Source organism: Eulemur rufifrons, chromosome 14, assembly GCF_041146395.1.
Source record: "Eulemur rufifrons isolate Redbay chromosome 14, OSU_ERuf_1, whole genome shotgun sequence".
Classification (NCBI taxonomy): Eukaryota; Metazoa; Chordata; class Mammalia; order Primates; family Lemuridae; genus Eulemur; species Eulemur rufifrons.
Genome location: NC_090996.1, coordinates 16996673 through 17023904, shown reverse-complemented (window position 1 = coordinate 17023904; position 27232 = coordinate 16996673). Strand labels below are relative to the sequence as shown.

The 27232-nt window shown below is 48.0% G+C and overlaps 1 protein-coding gene across 6 annotated transcripts in view; it reads left to right on the top strand.

Moving 5' to 3' along the window:
- Positions 1-1836: 1836 nt before the first annotated feature.
- SUN1 (Sad1 and UNC84 domain containing 1) overlaps positions 1837-27232 on the top strand; it is a 55644-nt gene continuing 30248 nt past the window's right edge. For 4 of the 6 annotated variants that reach the window (XM_069486678.1, XM_069486677.1, XM_069486676.1 and 1 more), the window contains exons 1-6: positions 1837-1868; positions 13864-13960; positions 20674-20862; positions 22656-22840; positions 24196-24222; positions 24331-24507. In XM_069486678.1, coding sequence (XP_069342779.1) covers positions 13884-13960; positions 20674-20862; positions 22656-22840; positions 24196-24222; positions 24331-24507 — 655 coding nt within the window. In that variant the 5' untranslated portion in view covers positions 1837-1868; positions 13864-13883. Of the gene's footprint in view, positions 1869-2214; positions 2327-10016; positions 10132-13863; positions 13961-20673; positions 20863-22655; positions 22841-24195; positions 24223-24330; positions 24508-27232 lie in introns of those variants that run through there. The other 2 variants (XM_069486673.1, XM_069486674.1) reach the window with 2 other exon arrangements.

Below are 27232 nucleotides of genomic sequence, written 5' to 3'. Positions count from 1 at the left end.
ATCTAATTCAAGATTTTAATAGCAGTGTAAGGGCCATCGAAGTTCATATTCTAATATTTTTTTTTTTTTTTTTTTTTGAGACAGGGTCTTGCTCCGTAGCCAGGCTAAAGTACAATGGTGTCATAGCTCACTGTAGCCTCAAACTCCTGGGCTCAAGGGATCCTCCTGCCTCGGTCTCCCGAGTAGCTGGGACTACAGGTGTGTGCCACCACACCCAGCTACTTTTTCTATATTTTGTATTTTTGTAGAGACACGGGCTCAATATGTGGCTCAGGCTGGTCTCGAACTCCTGGCCTGAAGCCATCCTCCCGCCTCGGCCTCCCTAAGTGTGAGGATTACAGGTGTGAGCCACCTCCACCAGCCCCAAAGCTCTATTAAAAAAAATAGTTTATATATCTAAAGTGTTATGGAGAGAAAAGTGGAGAATAGATAATAAAAACCAAAGCACTATGCCTAAGAGAAACGTCTGCACAAAGACCTGCCTGTGGGTGCTTATAGAGGCTTTATTCATAACACCAACCAAAACCTGGAAATATCCCAAATGTCCAGCAATTGGTGCAGGGTTCAGCGAACCGGCCCACTGTCCTGGCCAGCCACCGCCTGTCTGTGTAAATACACTTACTGGAACATGTCTGCACTTTCGCTTCTGTGTGTCAGAGTTGAGGATTTGCAATAGAGATGGTGTGGCCCAAAAAGCCGAAAATATTTACTATCTGGCCCTTTACAGAAAAAGTTCGCCAACCCCCCAACTAGTGAAGCGGACGGATAAACCCTTGGAATGGGGAACCCTGCTCAGCAGTAAGAACATCCCCGTGCAGCAACATGGATGAACACGCCAAGTGAAGAACCTGGTCTCAGGAAGCTGCATCTGTGGTTGCGTTTAAGAACCTCCTGGAAAAGGGAAAGCTGTAGGACCACAAATTAGCGAGTGGGCCTGGGGAGGGGTGACTGCACAGGGCCTGGGCAGGGAAATTTTCCGGGAGGGAGAAGGAAACGTGCTGTATTTTGATTGCCACAACAGTCACACAGCTGTATATATTTGTCAAAACACATCGAACCACACATTTGAGAAAGGTGAATCTTACTTTACGTAAATTATATTTCAGTTAAAACATGCAAAGAGCAAAGAGATATTTGCAATATTTGGTGCAGTCCCAGCACGTGGAAAAGGGAACCTGTGAATTCCACGCAGGAAAAGCCAGCCCTGCAACCAGCCAGACGGAGCAGAAGGCGCATCCAGCTTTCTCCCAGTGCGGTCCACAGAGGTTGTCCGGGGGGCGGGGCAGTGCACTGGGGCCCCTGTGTGGACCCTGCGGCCTGAAGGGGGAGGGTGCACACAGTGGGCCTGGGGGACTGCAGAGGAAAGCGGTAGGGTCACGCGGTGGGCCTGGGGGGCTGCAGAGCAGAGGGGTGGGGGCACGCGGTGGGCTGCAGAGCAGGGGGGTGGGGGCACGCCGTGGTCTTGGGGGCTGCAGAGCAGGGGCAGCTGCGCGGGCAGGCCGAGGCTCCGCGAACTGCGGCTGTCTCCTGAGCCGCGGCGCAGGAGGTGCTGGCAGCCAAGTCTCCGGCTGCAGAGTCCCAGGGGCTGGGCGGCGGCCGGCCCCGGACCTGCCGCCCCTCCTCGGGATGCGCCCCCAAAAGCCGCCCCGCCCGGTGACGCGACCGCAGCCCCTCCCACTGCGCGGCGCCCGCGGCCAGCAGCCGCCCCGTCATTGGCCAGGGAGTTTCAGGTCGCGCGCTCGGGATTGGTCAACGTCTGCATTGCTCCCGCCCCGGCTCGGGGCGCGGCGTGCGATTGGCTGGCGCAGGCAGCGCGTCCTCTTGGGCCTGGGCGGTGCGGACGAGGCCTAGGGCGGCGGCGCGAGCAGGTGAGGGCAGGCAACCCGGCCGGGTCCGGTGGGGGCGGTCGGGGCGGGGGTCGCGGCAGGGGACGTTGGGGCCCGGGCTCGGGCGGGAACTGGAGCTGGGCGCGCCCGTCACGGCGGGCTGCGGGCCGGGCCGGCGGGGACGGGCGGAGCCGCGGGCCCGCCTGGTCCGCCAACGGCCGCCGCCGCCCTCCGCCGTGGCCGCGCTCTCGGGGGAAGAGCGTGCAGGGGTCGCTCTCGGGTCTCGGCCGCGAGGCCCTGGCTGGGCTCGGAATCCTGGGCGTCCCGGCCCCACGCGTCCCGCCCCGGGGCGTCTTTGCAGCCCAAGTCCCGGGCACGGTGCGCGTGCGGGTGTGAACCCCGCGCCGGGGGCGGGGCGGCCCCGGGGCACCTGCCGAGGCGGGTACAGCCCGGTCACTGCTGCTGTTGTGGTGCGTCCCCGCGCCCCGCGGCCTTGGGCGGTAAGACCTGGGCTCCGGGCCGGCCAAAGGGGTCTGCTCTCCCGGGGCGCTTCTTCGTCAGTTGGCCTTGGCTGTGTGATTCCCGCTGAAAACTCCTAATTTTGTCTTCTTACTCTGAGCAGTGCTGCTCTAATTCTAATCCTTGGCGTGAGATCCTTTGTACAATCTGCTTTTTCTCCCGCTTCCTTCGGGGCGCAGAAACGTGTTTTGATTCTCTTTTCGTCTGTTTTGTTGGATACTTCATAGTTCCTTTAATTCTGGAAACTCATGATCGTTAGTTCTGGAGAATTTTCTCAAGTTATTTCTATAATTCCTCTTCTTTGTTTACTTTTTTCTGTGTTTTGGAAATGCAATTATTTGGGCACTGGACTTGTTGGGCTGGTTTTCTAATTTTCTTGTCTTTATTTGTCCCATTTTCCATTTTTGTTCCACTTTCTAGGAGCTCTCCTTAATCTTTTCTTCCAACTCATCTATGTGGCATTTTAATTTGGCCATCATGTTTTAAATTTCCCAGAACTCTTTTTTTTCTCCTCTCAAATTTATCAACATGTTCTGACTTCATATATGCAGTATCTTCTCATTCTCCTGTTTTTTTTAATTGTGCTAAAATACACATAAAATTAACCATTTTTACCATTTTAAACTGTAGAGTTCAGTGGTGTTGTATTAAGTATATTCACAGTGTTGTGCAACCATCACCACCTTCTAGTTCCAGAACTTTTTCATCACCCTAAACAGAAAGCCCGTTCCCACGGAGCAGTCAGTTCCACTCCTCCTCCTCCCCAGCCCCTGGCAACCACTACTCTGCTTTCTGTCTCTATGGATTTGCCTGTTCTGGATCTTTCATATGAATAGAATCATACAATGTGTAACCCTTTGTGTCTGGCTGCTTTTACTTAAGGTAATGTCTTCAAGTGTTCATCCATGTTGTAGCATGTATCAGTGTTTCATTCCTTTTTATGGTTAAATAACTTTCCATTGCATATAGATATACTATTTTGTTTATCCATTCATCTGTTGATGGACATTTGGATTGTTTTCCACCTGTTGACTATTGTGAGTAATGCAGCTATAAATATTTGTGTATGGGTTTGAGCACTCATTTTCAATTCTTTGGGTATATACCTAGGAATGGAGTTGCTGGATCCTGTGCTAACTATTTTTAGCTTTTTGAGAAACTGCCAAACTATTTTTCACAGTGGCTGCACCAACAATGTGGGAGAGCTTCACTTTCTCCACATCCTTGCCAACACTTGTTATTTTCTTTCCTTTTTTTTTAAATTATGACTATCTTAGTGGTTAGTATAGTTATGACCATCTCATTTGGTTTTGATTTGCATTTCCTTCATGACATTGAACATCATTTCATGTCCTTATTTGTCATTTGTATATCTTTGGAGAAATGTCTGTTCAGGTCCTTTCCTTGTTTTTTAGTTGTGTTGTCTTTTTCTTGAGTTGTAAGAGTTCTTTATGTATTCTGGATACTAGACTCTCATTGGATGTATGATTTGCAAGTACTTGCTCCCATTCTTTGATTGTCTCTTTACTCTTGATAGTGCCCTTTGATGCACAAATTGATGAAGTCAAATTTACCTATTTTTTTCTTTTGTTGCTCATGTTTTTGGCGTCATATCTAAGAATCCTTTACTGAATCCAAGGTCATGAATATTTATCCCTATGTTTTAAGAGATTTATCATTTTAGCTCTTATATTTAGGCTTTTGATCCATTTTGAGTTCATTTTTGTGTATGGTGTGAAATAGGGATCTAACTTCATTATTTTCCATGTGGGAATCCAATTGTTCTAGCATCATTTGTTGAAGAGACTTTTTTTTGCTATTGAGTGGTCTTGACACCCTTGTCAAAGTCAGTTGACCATGGATGTATGGTCACATCCTGGACTCTCAGTTCTGTTGTCTGTATCCGTACTGTTGTGTAGTAAGTTTCAAAGTTGGGAAGTGCGAGTCCTCCAACTTTGTTCTTCAAGATTGTTTTTTGCTATTTGGGACACATTGCAGTTCCATAGGAATTTAAGGATAAGCTTTTCCATACCTGCAAAGAAGCCCCATTGGGATTTTGATAGAGATTATATTGAGGCCGGGCGCGGTGGCTCACGCCTGTAATCCTAGCACTCTGGGAGGCTGAGGCGGGAGGATTGCTCGAGGTCAGGAGTTTGAGACCAGCCTGAGCAAGAGCGAGACCCCGTCTCTACTAAAAATAGAAAGAAATTAGCTGGACAACTAAAAATATATAGAAAATATTAGCTAGGCATGGTGGCGCGTGCCTGTAGTCCCAGCTACTCGGGAGGCTGAGGCAGGAGGATTGCTTGAGCCCAGGAGTTTGAGGTTGCTGTGAGCTAGGCTGACGCCACGGCACTCACTCTAGCCAGGGCAACGGAGCGAGACTCTGTCTCAAAAAAAAAAAAAAAAAAAAGAAGAGATTATATTGAACCTGTACATCATTTGGGGAGTATTGCCATCTTAACAGTATTAAGTTTTTATGTCCATGAACATGGAATGTTTTTCCATTTATGTAGGTCTTTAATTTCTTCCAACAGTGTTTTGCCATTTTCAGTGTTTAAGTCTTGTACTTCTTTGATTAAATGTACTCCTAAGTTTTTTATTTTTTTTGATGTTATTGTAAAAGGAATTATTTTCTTTTCTTTTTTTGTTTTTTGAGACAGAGTCTCACTCTGTTGCCCAGGCTAGAGTGCTGTGGCATCAGCCTAGCTCACAGCAACCTCAAACTCCTGGGCTCAAGCGATCCTCCTGCCTCAGCCTCCCCAGTAGCTGGGACTACAGGCACGTGCCACCATGCCCGGCTAATTTTTCTATATGTATTTTTGGCTGTCCATATAGTTTCTTTCTACTTTTAGTAGAGACGGGGGTCTCGCTCTTGCTCAGGCTAGTCTCGAACTCCTGAGCTCAAACAATCCGCCTGCCTCGGCCTTCCCGAGTGCTAGGATTACAGGCGTGAGCCACCGCGCCCAGCCAGGAATTATTTTCTTAATTTCACTTTCAGATTGTTCATTGCCAGTGTATAAAAATGCAACTAATTTTTGTGTGTTGATCTTGTATCTTACAACTTTGCTGAATTTGTTTCTTCTAACAGTTTTTTGGTGGATTCTTTAGGATTTTCTATATATGAGATCAGTCATCTGAGAATAAAGGTAGTTGTACTTCTTCCTTTCCAATTTGTATGCTCTTTTCCCCCTTTTTTCTTGACTACTTGCTCTGGCTAGGACTTCCAGTGCAGTGTTGAATAGCAGTGGTGAAAGTGGACATCCTTATCTTGTTCCTGCTCTCAGGGGAAAGCTTTCAGTCTTTCACCTTTGAATATGGTGTTAGCTGTAGGTTTTTCATAGATGCCCTTTATCATGTGGTGGAAGTTCTCTTCTTTTCCTAGTTTGTTGAGTGTTTGCATCATGAAAGGTGTTGGGGTTTACCAGGTGCTTTTTCTCCACCAATTGAGATGATCATGTGGTATTACCTAACTGCTGCTTAAACAGACTTTCAGTATTCAATTCCTCCTGTATCTTGGTTCTATCTTACACCTTTACTTCCAAATGTAAACAGGTGCCACTAATTCTTGAGCCTGTTGAGGGTTCCATGATGAAAATTACATTGTGGCTCAGCGTTCCCATTGCAAGTTTACAATTCACATTTTTCTGGCCTGAGTCAGTTTTCATTTTCTGTCTAGCTTCCAGAAGTTCTTTACTATTCTCTTCTCTCCCTTTCTTTTTGCTCTCATTAATATATGTCTTTAAAAAGTAACCCCTTTTCAAAGGGTGCCTGCAAGAGAGTGGAAGCTAACATCTATGTTCAATACATCATTTTTAACTGGAAATTCTTGGGTGCCCTGTTTTCGAAGAATGCTGGTATTTAATGGAGTGTGTTGTCAGGTCACAACCATTGTTTCTGATCCTGAATTTACGATAATCAAATGGTCTCCTGAACAGTCCGCTTTATAGTGTTGCCAGATTCTGAAAATAAAGCCGATGTAAATTGGCTTTAAATTAATCGTAAATGCCATGCAGTGTTTTAGGAGAGGTGGTGACAAAGTGACACCATCCTTCTGCATCCTAATGCTTCAGGGTGAACCAGAGTCCAGGGAATTGTAGTGTGCCTCATAAAGCTCCCTGATGATTCAGCCCAGGTGGTCCTGAACAGATCAGAAGGTGTTCATCCGGGCTCTTAAGGCAGGCTGGAAACAGGACGGTCTCGGCTCCGGAGCACCGTGACATTGGACTCAACTTGTGGCTGCGAATGCTCAGTGGGTAGTTGTGCGGTTGCTGCCTGCTGGAGGGTTGCATTACCACTTGGTTGGTTGAAAACGTGCTCTAGTTTCCTTCTTCCTCTTGCTTCCTAAATTTGGAAATAATCGCTATTTTGGACCACTTACCTCCCATGGTATTCGGATAGAGGAGACTAGACCTGCTGGGTCTGTGTTGGAAGCATCCACTGGGCCAAAATAAACTTGGAGGTGACAGATGGAAAACAGAGAACATGAGGTTGCTGCTTATTATGTATTATTTATTTTGTCAGATGTTACAATTGGCTCTACTTCATTAAGCAACTTGTATAATTCTTCAGTTGGTCTTATAGTTTAAATTGTATCTGTAATTAAGCGTGCTTGTTAGGTTGGTGCTTTTGTTTTCATCTAGTTGAGTAGGTGAGTGGCTGTCGGTTGTAAATTTTTGTTCAGGCAGTGAGATCTGTGTGACAGGCATTTTTTGACATTTGTGCAGAATTAAACTGCCAGTCACAGACAAGTAGGGTGGAAGTGATCACATCCAGATGTTTGGTTCCCTGGTTCCCAGCGGGGAGGGAGAGGCTCCCTGGGGCATGTGTAGTTTGAAAACAGAGCAGCCCTTTTTCTGGTTGCTTTGTTCTTAGTCATTCTATTTATTTTATTTTGATCTTAAATTAACAATATTGGAAGATATAAGCTATAACTGGAATATGAAAAACAGATCAAGTTATGTGTTCTTTACTTGCCATTATATTTATGCTACGAACCTCTTCCAAACTGGAAAATGCTCACCTCTAGCCTGACACTTCATGTGGGAAGGACAGAGCCTCTTAAAGGCTGAGTTGGGAACAGTGTGGACATCTGTCAGAGCATTAAAGGGTGACGTGGGAACGGTGTGGATGTCTGTCACAGCTGGAAGTGAGACAGCCAACACTCCTGTTCTACTAGATGAAGAAATGTAAGAAAGGTTATTCTACTAGGCGAAGGAACAAAGAGGGCCCAAGTACACACGACCCGTATGGCTTTTCATAAATTCTTGTAGCACTTTGGGCATGATTTTTCTGGGGTGTGGTTGGGCACGGAGCAGAGAGTGGTGGGGCTGCAGGAGTGTGCAGCTCGGTGGCAGCTGAGGCAAGGTGCGGGGCAGCGACACTCCCGCTGTGCAGGCACATGCAGAGCCGTTGGTTCTGCAGGTGAGGGTTAGGTCTGCAGGAGACTACGATGGTACAGTTGCTGCCCTCAGAGTTCAAGGTCCAGCTGGAGAGAAGGAGTCATTAATACGTAATTACCACGGTTTGTGTTAAGTGATGGTGGGGGGGTGGGTACCACTGGCACTAACTGGGGTGGGGTGGGGGTGGCTCTGAGAGAGCTTCCTGGAGGTGGCATCTCTGCTGAAAGCTAAGGATGAGGAAGTTGGCTAGGCAGAGTTTGGGGTGTAACTAGACCAAGGGGATGGGGAAGGGGGTCAGGAAGTACAGAGGGGGCCTCCTGCAGCCAGGGGTGATCCTGAGGGGGTTGTGAGAGGTGGGGGCATTTAGACAAGGGCCACCTGTGTTGAGGGAGCCAAAGCAGAAGTCGGAGGGAGCGAGATGGTCATTCAGGTCCTGTTGCTGAGGATGGGCTTGCAGGGGCAAGACTGGAGATGGGGAGAGTCCAGGCCTGCAGGAGCCAGCAAGAGATGGCATGTGGGGGCAGGCAGGGGTGGAGCAGGCCAGGGTGACTTGGTCGTGTGAATCTGAGTGGAAATGCTCGGCAGGAAATAAAGCCAAGTGCTTGTCTCCCTGTGTATAAACTTGAGTTACAGATGGATGAATAAATTATAAATGGCTTGAAATGTAAAAGCCAAAGCAGCAAGAACAGTAGGATCTGTGGCAGCCAGTTCACATATTCTGGGCTCAGGGAAGGACCAGACACTGTGCGGTGAAATCACCTAGGCCCCGTGCACGACAGGTTGTCCCTGGCATGTATGGGATGTGTAAGGTTAATATCCTTGTGCGTGTGTGGTCCTATAAAATGGTGAGAAAAAGGCAGATCCCCTCATAGAGTAAGAAATACAGCGGACACACAAAGATGTTTCCAGTCATTGATAGCTAGGGAAATGCAAATTAAAGCCTGTCACAGTGCCCCTGGGGATCTAGCACTGTGTAGGAGGAGTGCTCTTGGGCGTGGCCACCTGCACAGCCTCATGTTTTGAACGCGACTGGCTGTAGACAAGTTCTTTCCAGTAGAAATAACGTGGGCAGCCTTCTGATTGTACTGGTTATGAGCAAATTTAGTGCACTCTAGGTTTGAGGCAAATACAATGAAACAAATTATTTGATGTTTCTGTGTTCCAAATTAAACCACTTAACTCTGGGCTTTTGCTGATACCGTGTGACTGTCACTGTAAGAGGAATCGGGGTTTTGATGAAGAAGATCTAGAGCCTTTACCATTAGGAGATGTCCCCGAGATACTCAGTCTTCTCGTGGGGATGGTTTTCCTTAGCATGCAGAGCTGTTTTCCTGATGTAAACAAACCCATCCAGCCTGTACCTCTTCCTGCTGTTTCTCATTTCCAAAAAAAGTAGAGATAAGAGACTGGGAAGGCTGAGAGGGGCAAAAGGGGAGGATGGAGAGAAGTGGCCAAAGGGTAAGACACAGCAAGACAGAAGTAGGTGTCAGTGTTGGACAGCAGGGCAGGGTGACTACACTTAACACAAATGTATTGCACGTGGGCGATGGACACCCTAAATACTCCGAGTTCAGCACTGCGTGTTATATACACATAACAAGATTTCACATGCACCCCATAGATTGGTACAAATAAAAAAAATGTAAAAGAACATTGATTGCATCTTGGCCAGAAATTCTCCTGGCACACACCTGCTCCTGACAGTGTGCGCTAGGAGGAGCGCTGAGCAGGCCCGGTGTATTGACCGACTCGACCCCCAGCAGGCGTCCTCCAGGCCAGCGCAGGCGGGTGGAGGCTCTGCCACCACTGCTGTGCTGCAGTCGGGGGGCACCTCTTGCTCCCAGGTTCTCACAGCTAACTCAGTGGAAGAGCTTGAATTGAACCCAAGAGGTCCGGCCACCCTGCACCACCTCACAAGTGAAGATGAAATTTGTTTGTTCTTTCTGAAAATAATATTTATTGGGTTAATTTTTAAAATTATGAAACCAATACCTATGCTTTCAAAAAATTTTCAAGCAATGCAGTAGGGACTAAATAAGAAGTAGAAGTCCCTTTCCCCAGAATTCACCATCAAATTTAGTGTATAGTTTTTCTAGAAGTTTTAAAAAACATATATTCATGTGTGTATGTATGTGTATATATAAAACACATAGCATTCTGTAAAGCCGTTTTAAATATTTTTAGGTTATAGTCATTTATTTCTGATTTGCTGTATTGAAGTTCGTAAATCATCAGTTTTGCATAAACTGACATTATTTTGCTCCCTCAGGGTGGAATTAGAGACACGGTGCCACTCCTGTGTGTCGCGTCGTAGGCGTGATCTCACTGAGCACGGGCTTCGGACAGCATTCATTTCTAACTCAATTGCTGATATTTTTAAATCTGTAGGTAAAATAACTACTGTTTTTATTAGTCTCTACATGATTTAGTTTTAACAGGATTAAGATCTAAGCACAATAATTATTTTAAGATTTAGTAGTGATTTTTAAAGGAGCACCTCAGAATTTTAGTTTTAAAAGAAATAATTCTTTACAATGGACGTTAAGAAATGAACTGCCTGATAGCGGCCTAGTTGCCCTTTGAAAACCAAGGGCTGGAGTGATTAAGGATTAGCTAGAGGGTGGAGTTAGAACCAGCGTCTGTGTGTGTGTGTGTGTGTGTGTCTACACGCACGCATGCTCGAGTGCGGGTGTGCATTGTGTCTCTTTGAAGGTCCCTGAGGGAAGGGTCAGGTTAAGCCCAGCCGGGGAGAGCCAGCGTCCACCCCCACCCGTCCCAGGCCCCTGGGAGGCAGGGCAGCCGCAGGGTGGGGCAGGAGCCTGGGTTGCCGCTCAGAACTCCCCAGGGCTCCCCAGGGCGTGGGGCTTGTGGCGGGTGGCGCTTCCTGGGGAGCTACCAGGGAGGGGCCTGTGTGTCCCTCCCTTGGATCAGTGACAGACTCATGTTGATGTTTCTTGAGAAACTACAGATGTGAGTCACAGGTTTTGTTGTTGCTTCTCTAGTGTTGCTGGGTCTTCACCCGTCCGTCCTACAGGAGCCATCTGACCAGCCCCAGGGGCTTCCTCCCACAGTCACTGCTGTGGCACCTGAGCTGGCCAGCCTGGGAGCCCGCTCTCTGGGGCCCAGCTCCCATCTCTGCATCCTGCACAAAGCTGGGTACCGGTCGGCCCGTGTCCTTCCTGCAGTCCAGCACACGCATGAGGAACACGGCTTCAGCAGGCTCCCACCGGGGCAGCTCTAGGGGCAGGGCAGCCAGGCAGGGCCTGGGCAGGCAGGGGAGCAAAGCCTGGCGAAGGCCTCTCCTCGTAGCACATCTGCGCACGGTGCTGACTTAAGATTCTCTCCAAGTGTGTCTGATGCCGTCGAAAACATTTCCAGTCCATTTTTTCACTTACTGTTTCACTGCTGTTCAGATTATTAATCAGGTCTCCCTTGAGTCCCTTAGACTGGGACCGACCCAAGCAGCCTCCCCTGCTGGGCATGATACACAGAAGAAGGCTCTCATGTTACATTTTGGGCTTTAATTAGTAGCAGTGTCGTTTTGAAAATGCTAAGTACTTAGTTTAGTCATCCATAGACCTGTGTCACAACAGCATTTTTGCTGTTAGGTGTTGACTTGCTGTGTTTTTTATTTAGGGCAGGGGTGAATGAGTATTCCGTCTCAGAGATTGCTAAACCAAAAGGAAAAACAATGTTTTAAAAAATTTAAAACATAGACCATATACTTTATTCCACAAGATAATCGTAGTGAACATCAGAGTGTGTTCTCTGTCAGGTGCTGCCTTGCAGGCAGGATTTCATTTATTCGTTTCTTTGACTTTATTTTTATTTTTAGTTTTATTTAATACCCAGTTTGTAGAGGACCTAAAGGTTAAATTTAAAATGTCATGATCTGTTAAGGGAGGAAGAGGAGGGAGAGAAGGCATGAGACAGGAGGAGGAGGGCGGGGCGTGGGGAGGAGTCAGGCACACAATAGTGCTGGGAGTGGTCTCGTCCTGTCACCCAGCCCTGCCACTCACGTAGGTAGCCAAGGTGGTGCTGAGCACCCTGCCTTCAGACCCTGGGTCCAGTTGTCACAGCCTCTGGCCCTGCCTCCTTCCGAGGTTCTACTTTGCACATGTTTGGCCTTTTGCACCTGTCGAGGCTGAGAAGTAATGGCCAGAACGTTCCCTGGACCTGTCTGGGATCCGATAAGGCTGGGGCCGAGACAGGTGGGCTAAGGGGCTGTTTCCTCGTTTTGAGGTATGAAGAAATGGGATGACGGGCTCTGCACACAGTTTTATGCTTCACTGCGTTTCACTGGAGAACAGAAACTTAAAAGTCATGTGAGATTATGAAAGTGAAATCGGAATGATGGAGAAAGATTAAGGGTCTATAATCTCATACTTTCTGCTTCCCACCTCCGCCACAGCTGCTGCTGACCTGTGAGTGTGACACCCTTTCCTCACTGCCCCCTTTCTTGCTTTCTTCTCCTCGGGCCTGGCTGCCCTGTCCTGAATTAGCCCACGTCCACCCTAGAGGTGAGAGCAGTGGTAGGTGTCACACTGCTCCTGAACCCAGCCCTGGGTGGTTGCTGAGTAAGTTGTCGCTGAACAGGAGCCCTGTCAGAACCCATTGTTACATAGCGGCTGGGGCTCTGATCCTTGGCGACAGTGTAAGCCAGGCCCTGCCCAGGTCACCAGCTGTGCCCGAGGGTGCCCTCAAGGAGCCGGGGCAGCCCATAGGTGGAGGGCTGGAGGCCAAGGGGCGGCTCCTCTGTGTGTGTGGCGGGGTCTGCATTTAGGTGTTGTAGTTAGGGTCAAGTAGACAAGAGAGAGGTCAGGCCGTTGAACAGGTATCACACATTACATGGATTATACAGTCAATTTTATTTGCAAAAAGACATTGAAGTTTAAATTAATACAAAGCTAAATAATAATGAATTGTACTTGTAAATGTGTGTTCTGGGTAGAGTCTGTGGGCTAGGTGTCTCTGAAAAGAACTGAAGAATTTTGAAATTTTTTTTTTTTTAATATAGGTGTGTTGTGCTATTTGTTGAAATTAGTAGGAGCAGTAGAATTGTTATGTATAAACGGTGGTCTTTACTTCTTTGTGTGCCTGATTTTTTTTGAGACAGGGACTCGCCCCGTTGCCCAGGCTGGAGTGCAGTGGTGTCATCACAGCTCACTGCAGCCTCAAACTCCTGGGCTCAGGCGATCCTCCCGCCTCGGTCTCTCAGAGTGCTGGGATTACGGGCATGAGCCATTGTACCTGGCCTAATTTTCAAAAGACTTTTAGAGAGTGTTATGAATCAATGTACTGTTGGCTTATAGAGGTCAGTCATTTATACACGCATATTTTTTTTATCCAGGATGTTCTTTAGTTTTATCTTCCTTATATTTTTCAACAACAGATTATGATTAACATTACTACTAAAAGGACTTTTTTTTTTTTTAATTTGGAGTGTGTGTGTTTGAATATTTTTAGCCAGAGGAAAGTTTGAGTCATTCCAAAGAAATCTAGATGACAATCTGAGAAACAGTATGCTCAGTACTTCATAATTTTTTAAAAATCTATGTTTACTTATGGGGGAAAAGTGTAAACAATGTGTTGATTTTATTATCCATCCTGCAGTTTGTTTTTGACTCTGAGGTGCTGGTGATAGTTTTTGTCTGGGAGAGAGAGTGCAGTGCTGCTTTTTGACCGTGGAACAAGAATCAGCTCTATTTTAGTTAATGATAATAATAATTTATTTCTGAAGACTAAGAACATTTTGACACTTTCAAGAATTAAAAATTCAGTTTGAAAAGGGTTCTGAGCTACTTTCAATATTTCTTTGAGAGTGCCCCAGTTTTCGTAATTATAAGTAGTCTAGGGTTTCGCCTTGTTACGTTTTCATGGATATGTTATGTTAGGCGCTGAATGTAACAGAAGTGTTCCTGGACTTGGAACCATGAAAAACCTGTCTCCTTTGTCTGAAAAAAATTCAGGAACACTACTGCTGGCTTTTTCATTGGTTTTGACTGTGACATTTAGTCTTATGTGTGTAGCACAGGTTGGCTCAAGCAGGTGGGACTTGTGTGTATTTTCTAGCCCTGTTAAACACTGTGCATTGCCTTTTTCTCCACCTTCTGCAGTATGACCTGAGGTCGTGAACATGGACTTTTCTCGGCTCCACATGTACTCCCCTCCGCAGTGTGTGCCGGAGAACTCTGGCTACACGTACGCGCTCAGGTGAGTGTGCGCCCACTCGGCGGCCTGTCGTCGCCGAGCCTGCTTACTGCCTGAAAGTGAAAGTCTATCAGCTTTGTTATGTTACGGCTTTACTAACCTGCGAAGTTGACGTGGACCTTGTGCGGTTGCTGAAAGCTGTGCATTTCTTAACCTGTTTGTTCTGGTGCCTTGGTGCTTAGTCACAGCGAGTGGCATGCTGTTTTAGACCCCACCCAAGTGGTTGTGATCTTGAGGGTAAATCTTTGTGGTTATGGGCAGTGATCTGGATTAATGGCTTGGTATTTTAAAGTTAACAGAAATAACAACCTTTCTGGAAGGAGGCATCATGCAATAATTTTGACCGAACCTGAGGTTTCAAGAGGCGCCCTTTGTCAGATGCTCAGCTTTTTGTTTTTATCCATCTTCTGATTTCCGAACCTTGAAGTTTGAGTCTTAAAAGTTGCTGACCTGCCCTTGACGTTTCTAGTTTATCAAGCAGAAAGGGAGATTGAATTGAAACTTACATATTAGAAAATGATAGGTTTATGCCCAAGGAAGGTGCGGGTTGGGCAGGTTAGGGTGTTAGGGGCTCACCAGGAAAATGCTCATGTGGTGTTTTCAGTGGCTTATCTTCTAAAGAGTGAAAACGTAATTGAAACCTTAAGAAAATTAGAAGATATTTTAAGAAAAATACTTTTTAATAGTATTAGTCAAATCTCACATTTGATGATTGAGTTTTTAGTCACAATTCTAGGTCACACTTTCCATAGCAACACACTCTGTTTTTGTTAAGAGTCTTGCAGGGTTTTAGAGCAAAATGGGTGGCCAACTCAGGTAAAATTACTCTTTTCTCTGTATAGTGGAGCATAAAAACAGTGATTGTTGATAATTTAGTTCTAGCTTTTCTGACTTATTTTAAATATAATTTTAAAAATGCCTATGTCTGTTTTCTACCTTGGGAGAGCAACGCTTAATGTCAGTGACAGTCACAGCCCCCCCCTGTTCTACTTGTGGGCAGACCCATGGCAGGTGGAGTGAGGAACGACAGAGGGAGGCCAGGGAGGGCTGGACAGGTGTGGTGTAAGCTGTGTGGGGAGCGGGACTTTGTCGAGGGGGAGTGGGGACCAGTGAAGGGTTTCCACAGAAGGAGCTTTGTGAGGAGGCCGCTGCAAGACAGAGGGTATCAGGGCCTGTCCAGGACACAGTTGAAGCAGGGAGGGGAGGCCCAGTGGTGGCCTGGACTGTGGAAGGGTCTTGCTGACGGACAGGTGCGGGCAAGGCTGATGTTCTCGTTGGTGGCTTGGGCAGCTGGGGGAGCAGAGGAGGAGAGGGTGGAGAACACCTGGCCAGTCCACAGGAGATGTGAGCTGAGGTCCAGAGCCAGTCATCAGCACGTAGCAGCTGACCCTGCGAATGAGCGAGAGGGCCGCTGGACGGGGGGCCAGAGAGCTGACTGGGAGGGCCCACCGTGGTGCAAGGGGGGTGTACACCCACGGCGGGGAGCTGGAGGTGGAGCCTCAGGGGCGCCTGGGCCTGGGGCTGGCTTCTTGGGTTCCTCTTGGTGTCCTCATGCAGTACAGCCCCACCTATCCTTCCTCTTTCCGTAGGCTCCTCAAATCCCAGCCTCTTCCCCGCAGCCCGCAGGTGGGGCGGCCACATCCAAACTGCACCCCTCCTACTACAGGGACTCGTTCCCTGTGTTCCTGGTGACCACTCAGGGTCCAGCACAGTGCTGTCTTAGTTGTTAGAAATTTTGATAAACACATAAAGGATCTTCCAACATCCTGGCAACACAGTTTGTTTAATTAAATTTTTTTTTCTCTTTTTGAAAAATGTCAAACCAGGTACAAATTGAGACAGTGACAGCCCCATTTGCCTGTCACTGGCTTCAGCTCCGTCCCCTCTCCACTGGATTATTTCAAAGCAGATCTCTAAAAGACAATGATGTTTTTAAGATAACTAACCAAACTACCAGTGTTACACCATAACAAGCCCGGTAATTTAAAAGGTTCCTTCATGTGTCATATTCACTCAGTGTTCCAATTTCTCAAATCCTTGAATTTTTTTTTTCACAATCAATTTGTTTTAATCAACCCAAACCGGCTCCTCATGTTGTATTTAGTTGATTTCCTTCTTATGTCTTAATCTGTGTTTCTGGTTAACTTGGTAGTTAGATCTAGAAATTTGGTTACTTTTCTGTTTATTTCTTTATGAGCACAACTCCACGGCAGAGGGTATCAGGGGAATGCAGCTCCCTGTCACCACCTTGGGAGGCCCACGGTGTTGGGCTGCCTGTGCTTTGGGAGACCCGGAGTTGGTCAGTGTTGTCAGCTTGAGCCACCTGTGACGAAATCCCGATCCATTGTTGATCACGGCCGTGGTCTTCATGGTCAGAGGAGGACTCCTTCCCTGCCTGCTCAGGTCAGGGGGCTGGAGACATGAGTGCTCGACTGTCCCCTTCTGGTGGGGGTGGGCGTTGCCACAGGAAAGAAAGGCGTGGAGGTGGCCACGTGGTGTCAGCCTGGAAGCCCGAGAAGAGAGGTTTTCCAGAAGAAGTGGGTGCTTGTCTCTGGGGCCCGGTGCTGCTGGAAGGTCCAGGAAGGCAAGGACAGGCCCAACTGCAGATCAGCTGCATGGAACCCCGGGGGCTGACAGGCAGCTTGAAGGCCTCGAGGACGCTGAGGCTGGATGCAGCAGCTCAAAGGGTGGGCAAGGAGACTGCATTTTGACCAGCCTGGCTTGGAGGGAGCTGGACGGGGCTTTGAGCGAAAGCTCTCTGTCTGTTTTTTACCGTGGGCAAGCTGCGGGCATGTCTAGTGCTGGTGGTAGGAGCAGCAGAGAGAAACTGGAGGCGGGGAGGGAGGAGGCAGTGACAGAAGAAGAGAGACTCTAATTAAGTGTGGGAAAGACTGTCCAGTGCACGGGTGTGGTTCTGGGGCGCCTCTTCCATTGGAGCAGGACGGGAGGTGTGGCAGTCAGGGCTCCCGAGAGAAACAGAACCAGCAGAATGCGTGCATGCGTGTGTGTATGTGCGTGTGTGCATGAGTGCGTGGAGAGAGACTTATGAAGAGGAATCAGCTCGTGCAATTTCGAAGGCTGCCGAGTCCTGAGATCTGCAGGGTGAGTCGGCAAGCTGGAGGTGCAGGAGAACCAACGGTGTAAGTTCCAGTCCAAGTCCGAAGGCCTGAGACCTCGACTCAGGCCCTAGCAAGAGCTGACGGTTCAGTTTGAGTCGGAAGGTAGGAAATTGGCACTGTTCTGGCTGAGGACCGACAGGCAGGAGGGCTCCTCCTTAATCGAGGGAGGGGAGCCTTTAATGACCCCTGTGCAGGCCTCCCGCTGGCGGGCTGGCAGTCTGCTTTCTGGCGTCTTGACTTAAATGTTACTCTCACGCAGAAACACCCTCCCAGACACACTCAGAATAATGTCTGACCCGGTGTCTGGGCACCCCGAGGCCTAGACAAGCTGACACGTACTGTTAACTACCACAATGGGTAAAGGGAGCGTGAAGGCAGGTCACCTCACCTGATGTGAGTTCTCCGACGGCATCTGGTTTTCCTGGGAAGAAGGAAATGGGGCCTTGTAGACAGATGGGCGGTGGAGGGAGGGAGATGGGGAAGTCGGACGTGTGAGGAGGGCGGAGAGAGTCTGAACCACCGCTGAGGACCAGGCACAGGAACCCGCACCCAGGAGCAGGCGGCAGCGCGGACGGTGGGGTTGCAGAAGAACGTGCCACCCGCCTGGTGGGACACTCTCGAGCTTACAGCAGTGTGGACCTGTGCAGAGAGCATTTGGGTCGGTCCCGAGCCTGGCAGGGATAGAGCCAGGCTGCTGGCTGAAGCCGCAGTAGCGAAAGATCCGAAATGATGGGAGAGCAGGAGCCAGGGGTTTGAGTTTAGCACTTCAGAGGGCAGTTAGGTTCAGATTTGCAACATTCTGAACCATGGGGTTTGACCCGACTCCTGGAGTGTGACTTGCTCTTCCCGCACACCCTTCCTGGTGACCATGAGCCACTCTTAGGACAGCACAGCTGAGTTGACGTTGGCAGAATGTCACCTGTGTGCTTTTTGTCAGGCAGAATGTCATACTCCCATGATTCATTGCTGCCTGGTGTCTATATTTATTTCTGGTTTTCAGTTGTATGTTTTTTTCAGTCTCTTAAAAAGTATATCTAAATAACAAAAATTCTAGAAAGCAGTGTGTAACTAATGAGAGAAATAAACTAAAATCTCACACTCTGAGGATGAGCTCCCTGAGTCATCCTCAGGGCCTTTGTCCTCTCCTGTTTCTATACCCTGGTTGTATCGCTGATTCTAATCCTGGATGGCACACCTCTGCTTTAAATTGTGTGTCCCCTGCGAACATGACAGAAAAATGGAGCAAGTGCTTCCATATCACACCATGATGGGGCTGTGTTGCCTCTCAGGACAGCGAGGGTCAGTGTCGCGTCCTCCTGTTTCTAGTGGACATTGGAGCCCTCCTGCAGGGGCTCTGGTCACACTCGTCCATGGAAAGCACGTCACAGATGGCTGGACGCAGCCTGGGCCTGCGAGTGCGGGTGGCTTGTGATGTCCTGAACTGCAGAGGTGGGGACTCACGGGCGCTGGAGTCAGGAGGGGCTGTGAGCTCACCGACGCGATGGACAAGCAGCCGAGACTCAGGATGTGCCTGAGTTGGGCACCTGCTTTCTGCAGGACGAGGACTAGAAATTCGGATCTTTGGACTTGGAGCCCTGGCCTTGCTAGTCCCTCATCTCCTCTCCTCCCTCTACCCCCTTGTAGACACCGCTGTGTCTATGAGCAGAAGCTCAGCGCCGTCCAGCTCAGAGCCAAGTGCCCTTGGGGCCATGTGACCAGCACGAGAGGAGCCTTGCAGATCTGTTCTGTGCTTTATCATGTCTGCACGTAGAGAACACAGGTTTTAGTTTACAGTTTTGTTTTAGCATCATTGGGATGACACTGGAGTACTTTCTTTTCCATGTAACAGTGTGGCTTGGAGGTCTGTGTGTGACAGTATATATAGGTCTTCTGTTTTTCTCGTGGCCTAACAGCATCGTGTCATGTAGGTGGACCCTGTGGGTGGACATTCCCCAGGCTCTTGCCACTAGGAACAGCAAGACATTCTTCTACACGGCTTCCTTCCCAGCCTCTTTCTCGCCAAACGAGCAAGTGTGTATAATGCCCTCTGGAGGGAAAGGCACCCCACTAGACCTGAAACCTAGGCATTAGATGAAGAGGATCAGAGTGATGAGCTGGTGCACACCTACGAGACAGATTCTGATTTGAAATGACATGATTTTCTTGGATTAACTAAAGTCAGGATTGCATAAAATATTCTTCCAGAAGAAAACTAACCGTGTTTTAGATCATGCTGAAATTAGGTCTAGCTTAGTGTCCATACTAAGGATTCAGCGTGCACTTGTGCCTTTTCTCTCGTGTCCCCACCCCAGCCCGAGTGAAGGAGAGCCTCTCTCTTGAACTGTGTGACACACGAAGTGCACATGACAACCTGAAGCAGTTGGTATTAACTTACTCTTGGTTTGATTGAACGTATTTCCTGGTGTCTTGGATCATTTGTGATGAATATATTTCTGAAAACATTTGTATAACGTAAAATGTAATGCAAAAATGCTTTTAAGCCGATTTACTTTACTCCGACACTCCTGGTTACTGTTGGTACCCGGATCCTTGGCCCGGCATGGCCTGCTGAGTGGGAGTTGCTTGTCGTGCCTCCCAGGTGTCCCATGGCATGTCTGCCTCACCGGGGACAGACTCCCCAGCAGGACCTGAGGCTTCTGTAGCCAGGGGGCTTCTGTTCTCCTCCTCCTTGGCTGTCCCCCAGCTGTCACCGTGCCTGCCTGTTTCCTGCCTCGTTTGCCCTCTCACGTCAGGGAAACGCTCAGCTCTCGTCTCCACACCACTCTCTGCCTGTGCGTCTCCCCAGGGCGGAATCCATCGTGCCTCTTCTGTCACGGTGCTTTGTGCCGCCCAGGTTACTCTAGTCTGCAGTGAAAGGGGGGCCGCCTGGACTGGGTGGCTGGGGTCATGTGACACCCGCCCAGCCAAGAATGGGATAGGTGCTCAGTGTGTGTGTTTTGATTTGGAAAAACTTGTTAGTCACACACAAGAGTACATCTTTTCATTTAATTATGTTAGTTTAGTAATGTAATTAAGTGGGAGGTGTTGGAAGTGGCTTTTCTTTGTCACAGACTCGAAGTGCTTCTGAGTTGGTCCTCAGCGCTGATGCTCAGCCACCGGCTCTCCCTTCGCTGCTCCGTGGGATTCACCCAGCGACGTGCTGGCATATTGGATTAAATTTCACGTTGTGGTCACTATCTTATTAACTGCTTTATCAGCCATAGTGTGTACTAGTAAATGTACTCTGATTTTTAATATTGTTGGCATAATTGCCTGTAGGTGGGGATTCTTAGGGATTTATCATGTCCTGAAGCAGTTCTTCTTGGGGTAGGTTCCAGATTTCCATCCCCAGGCACCCGGGGAGGCTGCTGTTGAACAGCTGCATGTGAAGTCAGAGTGGTTGGAGCAGGTGTAAGGTGCAAGGTGTTGGCTGGCTCATGTGCCTTCTTTCTCTTGCTTTATGGTAACGTTGTCACACAATAATAGTTGCTCTTTAAAATTCACAATAGATTATACTTCCTGTTTATGATTTATTCATTTTGTTTGAAAACTGGAGCTCTAAGCATTATTTGTCTCTGACAAGCTTTTTCCTTCTAGTTCAAGTTATTCTTCTGATGCTCTGGATTTTGAGACTGAGCACAAACTGGACCCTGTGTTTGATTCTCCGAGGATGTCCCGCCGTAGTCTGCGCCTGGTCACGACGGCACAGCCCCCATGGGATGGCCAGGCCATGGGAGCTCACTCTTGCACCAGCAGCGCTGGCTCCCTCCAGGATGGAGTGGCCAGGTGAGTGCCACTTAGCTTTGTCTTTGTGTGATTTCTGGTACCTGATAAAACCACACGACAACCTTTTTCTGGTGTGTAGAACCATGCTCACTCTCCTGAATTGAAGGATGTGTGTGTGTATGTGCATGTACACACACGCAGATCCACCACACAGTTATGGCCTTGCTACAGATGGAGACTGAAACTCACTCTGAACAGTTTAGAGCTTCATCATTCTTGTGCTGGGACTGAGCTTCCACTGTTGGGGAAGGAGGGTGTCCTAGAAGGTCACCACAGAGTGTGTTGGATGACCTCTGCATCGCTCATGATTTAAGTCTGTTTATGAGAATCTGTGTGTTCACTGACACACACATGTGAAGTCTAGCTGTTAGCCTGCATCTGTGATGCTGAGCTCTCCTGTGCCCGTCACCACTTCTTCACGGGAAGGAGCACAGTCTGCAAGGTCTTCATCCGTGTAGCAAGTGTGTGACCAGGACAGCCTACACTGGTCGTGTAAGAGTGACGCGTGTCTGATCTCTCTCAAGGATGAGACGGCAGCTGGGGCAAGTGGCTGGTGGGATTGCTGAGGTTGAGTGGCTCTGTGCAAGGATTTGTCGTGGCACCTCCCAGTGGGTGTTTTCGCAGCACCACGGTCACCTGGGCAGTTTTATCCAGAGCAGTGTCCAGAGCCCAGACCGCCCCCTGGGAGACTCATGGGTTCATGGTGGCCCCTGACAACCAGTTGATTGTGGTGCACAGCTCCATGTCAGCACATGGAGCACTGGTGCACTACCCAGCACCCAGCTATGCCTGGGTAGTGCAGAAGCCGGGGTTCTCTGTCACCTGCTGATACGGAGACCAGGTGTTGCTGCTCTGCACTCGTGTGGGCGGGTTTTCCACTGTTGTGTGTCCCTGCTGCCTTCTCCCACCACCAGTTCCCTCGGAGCGGGGAGGTCTCCTTCCATTGGCCTGCGTGTCCTGCTACCTACTTGATGGGGAATGTTTGTAAGACATTCATATTTGAGGGCGTTATTTTATTATTTGTGGTAAATAGAATGCAGAAATCATTTTAGATGACTATTCTTGCTGTACTTAACACAGTTCCATATTTACCGTGACTAAAAAAATAGCGTGGGATATTTATGTGTATACAGTTACTTGTTTAGAAAAGAAGAGGGGTTAAATTTATAAATCATAGAGTTTTTTATTTTTAGGATTTATGCATTTATTTATTTAGAGACAGGGTCTTGCTCTGCCACCTAGGCTGGAGTGCAGTGGCATGATCATAGCTCCCTGTAATCTCAATTTCCTAGGTTCAAGGGATCCTCTTGCCTCAGTCTCCCGAGTAGCTGGGACTATAGGTGTGCACCACCACACCTGGCTCATTTATTTTAAATGTTTTGTAGAGATGGGGTCTCACTATGTTGCTCAGGCTGGTCTTGAACTCCTGGCTTCAAGTGATCCTCCTGCCTCAGCCTCCCAAAGTGCTGGGATTACAGGTGTGAACCACCACGGCTGGCCCATTTTTGTTTTTAGATAAAATTATTTTTGGGTCATGGGGCCCAAAATAATCTGAAAATTATTTCGTGTTTACCATTTTAGAGGGAGTTCTTGAACTCCAGCTTAAAAATTCTTTTTTTAAATTAATAGATGATTCATTGCAACAGAAAAGGCATAAGAAAATGGTTTGCCTTAAAATGCTATGTTTAGTGTCAAAGACTTTGTGTTAGTAAATCTAATCATTTTGTGTTTACTAGGGAAAGCCTATAAACTTTTTTTTTCTTTCTTTCTTTCTTTTTTTTTTTTTTTTTTAGAACAGTAAAACAACGCAGAAGTGCAAGCAAAGTGGCTTTTAATGTCAACCACGTGTCCAGGCAGGTCACATCCTCAGGTGCCGGCCAGGGCGGCTCTAAGAGTCTGCAGGGTGCTGTGTCTCTGCGGCCTCCTGTGCTGGACGAGTCTCTGATTCGTGAGCAGACCAAAGTGGACCATTTCTGGGGTGAGTTACTGGGAGACACAGGTCTCATCGGCTGCAGTTTGGTCGGGGAGAAGGAGCTTGTGGCCAGGGTGTTGGCTGGTTCCTGGCTGGGGCAGGGAGGAGCAGCACTGAGGTTCCGGACTTGCCTTCAGACTCAGTGGGCAGTGCCCTGGGTGCTGTCCACCTGCTGCTCACCTGGTCGTGCTAGTGTGTGAGTACTTGCATGGCTTGAAAGATTAAGCAACCAGGTAGTCATCTGATAGGTCTGTTTTCCCAAATGCATTCCTTTTGTAGGATGTTTAAACAAAGGCCATGTAAAAATTTGCCAGTGTGTTTCCAGCAAGCTCTAAGCAACAAGGCAGCCTTTGGAGAGCACTCCAGCAGGGAGGAGTCGTTGCTGAGACACACCGTAGCCGAGCACATGCTGGCTTAGGGCAGAGGCCATGGGATTCCCATCCTCGCTGTTGAAATGTGTGACATCACCGTGCTGTGCACAGGGAGGGAGCACTCCCATGAGGAATGCACAGCGCCTTGTGTTCGGTTTATGTTCTGGTTGGCTCTTTGAGACAGATTAGTTCCAGAGATGTTGTGTGCGAATTGTGGGAGGCACTGGTGTGCGTGCTGGTTGCTTTGCTCAGCTGGTGAGAGTAGTTACCAGGCAGCGAAACGCACGTGCCACTGTCAGTGGGGTTTCCGCCTCGCTGAGTGGGAGCGCTGAGCGCGGGCTTCTGTCTGTCCAGTGCCCTCATGCTCCTACTCACCTCTGCAAGTCAGGTCGTGTGTGTTGGCACATGCACGTGTTTTCTCCAAAGATACACTTTCGCCTCGAATCACAAGATAGTGTCTGCATTTATCTGGAGAAATTTCCGTTAACTCTGGGCATCTCAGGAAATAAATCTTTTTTTTTTTTTTTTTTTTTTGTTGAGACAGAGTCTCACTTTGTTGCCCAGGCTAGAGTGAGTGCCGTGGCGTCAGCTTAGCTCACAGCAACCTCAGACTCCTCGGCTTAAGCGATCCTACTGCCTCAGCCTCCCCAGTAGCTGGGACTACAGGCATGCGCCACTATGCCCGGCTAATTTTTTCTATATAGATTTTTAGTTGTCCATATAATGTCTTTCTATTTTTAGTAGAGACGGGGTCTCGCTCAGGCTGGTCTCGAACTCCTGACCTTGAGCAATCCACCCGCCTCGGCCTCCCAGAGTGCTAGGATTACAGGCGTGAGCCACCGCGCCCGGCCTAGGAAATAAATCTTGACCAGTGCCATAATGCTGACTTGTTAGCCATTGTAATTAACCTTTACATTTTGTTTTTGGTGGGTTTTGTTCCGTTCTGATAAGTCGAGCTTAACAGCAAAAATACATGTGTGATTTTTTTAGGTCTTGACGATGATGGTGATCTTAAAGGTAATTATTTTAGTCCTTTTTCTCCCCTGCACTTTTCAAAATAGAAGTTTCAGTTAGGTATCTGCAGATTGTGATAAACAGGTCCTGTCTACTTTTTGAAAACTTTAGGTGGAAATAAAGCTGCCATTCAGGGAAATGGCGACCTGGCAGCAGGAGCCGCCGCACGCAATGGCTACATCTGCAGCGACTGTAGCATGCTCTCCGAGCGCAGGGACGCGCTCACGGCACACTCCACTGCCCACGGGCTGACGTCAAGGATTTACTCTAGGGATAGGGATCAAAAACGTAAGTCTCACCATTTTTAAAAGTTAGGAGAAGATTTACTGTCCAAATATTTCCTTTTCTTTCATAAACCTGATTTTATAAGGCTTAGTGTCTGCACTATTTCTGTTACAGCCTTGACCTCAAAGTTATCCTTTAAAAGACTGAGAAATTAGCTTTGTCCTACTCATCTTCTTTCAGCTTACATTTTATGTGCTTAGTATGTTTGTACCTAGAAGTACTTGAAATTCTGTCAGTGCAGACTAGGTAAGCAAAAGGAAATTCCTACTTACGTGAAACTCTAAAATTGTGTGGCTGCCTTCAGATGGCATTCCTTTACTTTTATAAAGCAGCACAGATGTTCACATGACTTAAGGAATAGCTTTATGATGGCACTTTCACCTGTACATTACAAATATTTTCTGTGGTCACTGGCATTGTGGTTATAGTGACAGCGGCCCTCGGAAAACGTTTGGGCTTGGGAGGGACACAGAGGCCTGGTTCTGTCTGGGAGGGCAGTAGTCGTTGCAGGGACCCCGAGTGGGCAGGCTTGCCTGGCATGCAGTGGAGGTGGGCTTCAGCGTCCTGGCTCCACTCGCTTGACCATGGAGGTGCTAGAGATGGCCAGGGAGGAGTGTGGCTGTCGGGACTGCCAGGGCCTCCTCCTGGGCCCACAGGCGAGAGCAGAGCCACAGACCCCTTTCCAGGGTCCAGGTGTGGCTGTGACATCCCTGGAAGCTTGGGGCTGCCATACCTTTTGTGACTGCCTGACCCATGGTCACTCTCACTTGCAGCAGGAAGAGGCGGGAGGCCTATGATATGGTGCGTGTGCTGCCTGCTGCCCAGGTCCTCAGTGTCTTGTCTGTTGAGGCCAAGTCCTGGAGTGCGTGGAGATGCTGGAAGCTTTAGGAGGGCGGGCTGTGTCTGTCTCACCACTGTGTTCCCGCCTGCACCTGGGTCGGGGCGCTTGGCCCGTGGTTTCAAATGACTGGACATAATGAAGGGTAACTGGGATAAGAATTTAGTCATTATTTTTTTATTTGTAGCATCTTATGTTCATTTTTACCATCTTATCCTTATGGCCAAAGCTTCTGGGTGTGTCTGTGGCAGTGTTATTGGCACTGTTAGCATTAAGACCACAGAGTAAGAAAGTACAAAAGGGGAAGGACGAGGCGGCAGAACCGGAGTGGTGGTGTCTCCTTTGTTACACCTGCGGACTGTCTGCTTGGGCCCCTGGATGTCGACCAGCGTCTCCAGGCGCTCGCTTTGGGCCAGGCGCTCTGCGCTGGGTACCGCAGCAGCCCCATTCTGTGGTTGAGCGATGAGGTTGAGGTGGCTTAGGGCACTTGCTGGTGAGTGAGAGAGCGAGGCATTGCACTCCAGGTGCCTTCACGCTGCCCTGCTCCTGGGAGTTCCTAGCGCTTCATGAGCACTGCAGGGCCAGCGCAGAGCTGAGTATAGGACCTAACTTACCTATGTCGTGTGCAGGTTCTGTGTGGTCAGGGTTTATTGAGGCTGCGTTTTGAGGCATGCCGTTGACAGGTTGAACATGACATTTTTCGTAGAGTAGAAGCATGTTCCACAAACTGTAACCTGGCAGAATAATGATGTCCACAGACGGTTCACTATCTATGGAAACATTTGCTGTTTTCCTGAGGCTCCTTAATCGTAGTAAATGTGTCTCTGTATAACCAGCCACTTTTGGACGGTGCCAGGGGTGGTGGACCCAAGCTTAGCCAGGCAGTCGGGTGTATCTTCAGATGGAAAAGTAGTGGTGTGGCTTCGGTAGTAGCCTCCTGAAATTCATTGCACAGAAAACAAGTCGCATCTTTTTTGCTTTGGGCTGCTTCTGTTAACGCCTGCCTTGCTGTCTTAGACTGTAACAGTGACTTGTGGAGCTAACACTGATTTATTACCCTGTAAAAAAAAATCTATTTCTAAAATGTGTTCATCAAAGAACATTTGAAAATCACAGAGATGTTCAGAGAAGAAAATAAAAATCACCTATAACCTACCACCCAGAGATAACCACGCTTTATGCATTAGGTCTGGCCTTCCAGGGATACCCTGTTACGTAGTTGGGATCATATTGCATGAATTGTTATATATAACTGTATTTACTTAAAACATGTGTGGCCTTTCTTGAGCAAAAATTAATTTTTCTCCACATTTTATTTTTGCTTTTACATATATTCTTACTGTAATTCTCATTGTAATAATCTCTAAATAGTACACATAAAGTAAGTCCTTCCCCACACAGTCCAGTCCCCTTCTAGAGGGAACTGCTGTGACAGGCATGGCTCAGTGTGACTGTGTCTGCTTTTTTTGAATGAGGTAAAATTCAAATAACATAAAACTAACCATTTTAAAGTGTACAGTTCAAGCTGGGAGTGGTAGTGGGTGTGCCTATAATCTCAGCTACTCAGGAGGCTGAGGAAGGGACGATTGCTTGAGCCCAAGGAGTTCTAGACTAGCCTGGACAACAAAGTGAAACCCTGTCTCCAAAAAAAGCAATAAAAAAAATGTACACTTCGGTGTCATCTAGTATACTCACAGTGTTGTACAGCCATCACCTGAATTCTTCTTTTATGTACTTACCATAATGTGTGTATGTATGTGTGTGTGTGTTTTACAAGTTTTTTCATTTTATAAGTTAATAGAGATTAGCTTCATTCTTTTTTTATTTTTTATTTGTTTTTTTCTAGAGACAAGATCTTGCTCTGTCACTTTTTTTTTTTTTTAATGTTTT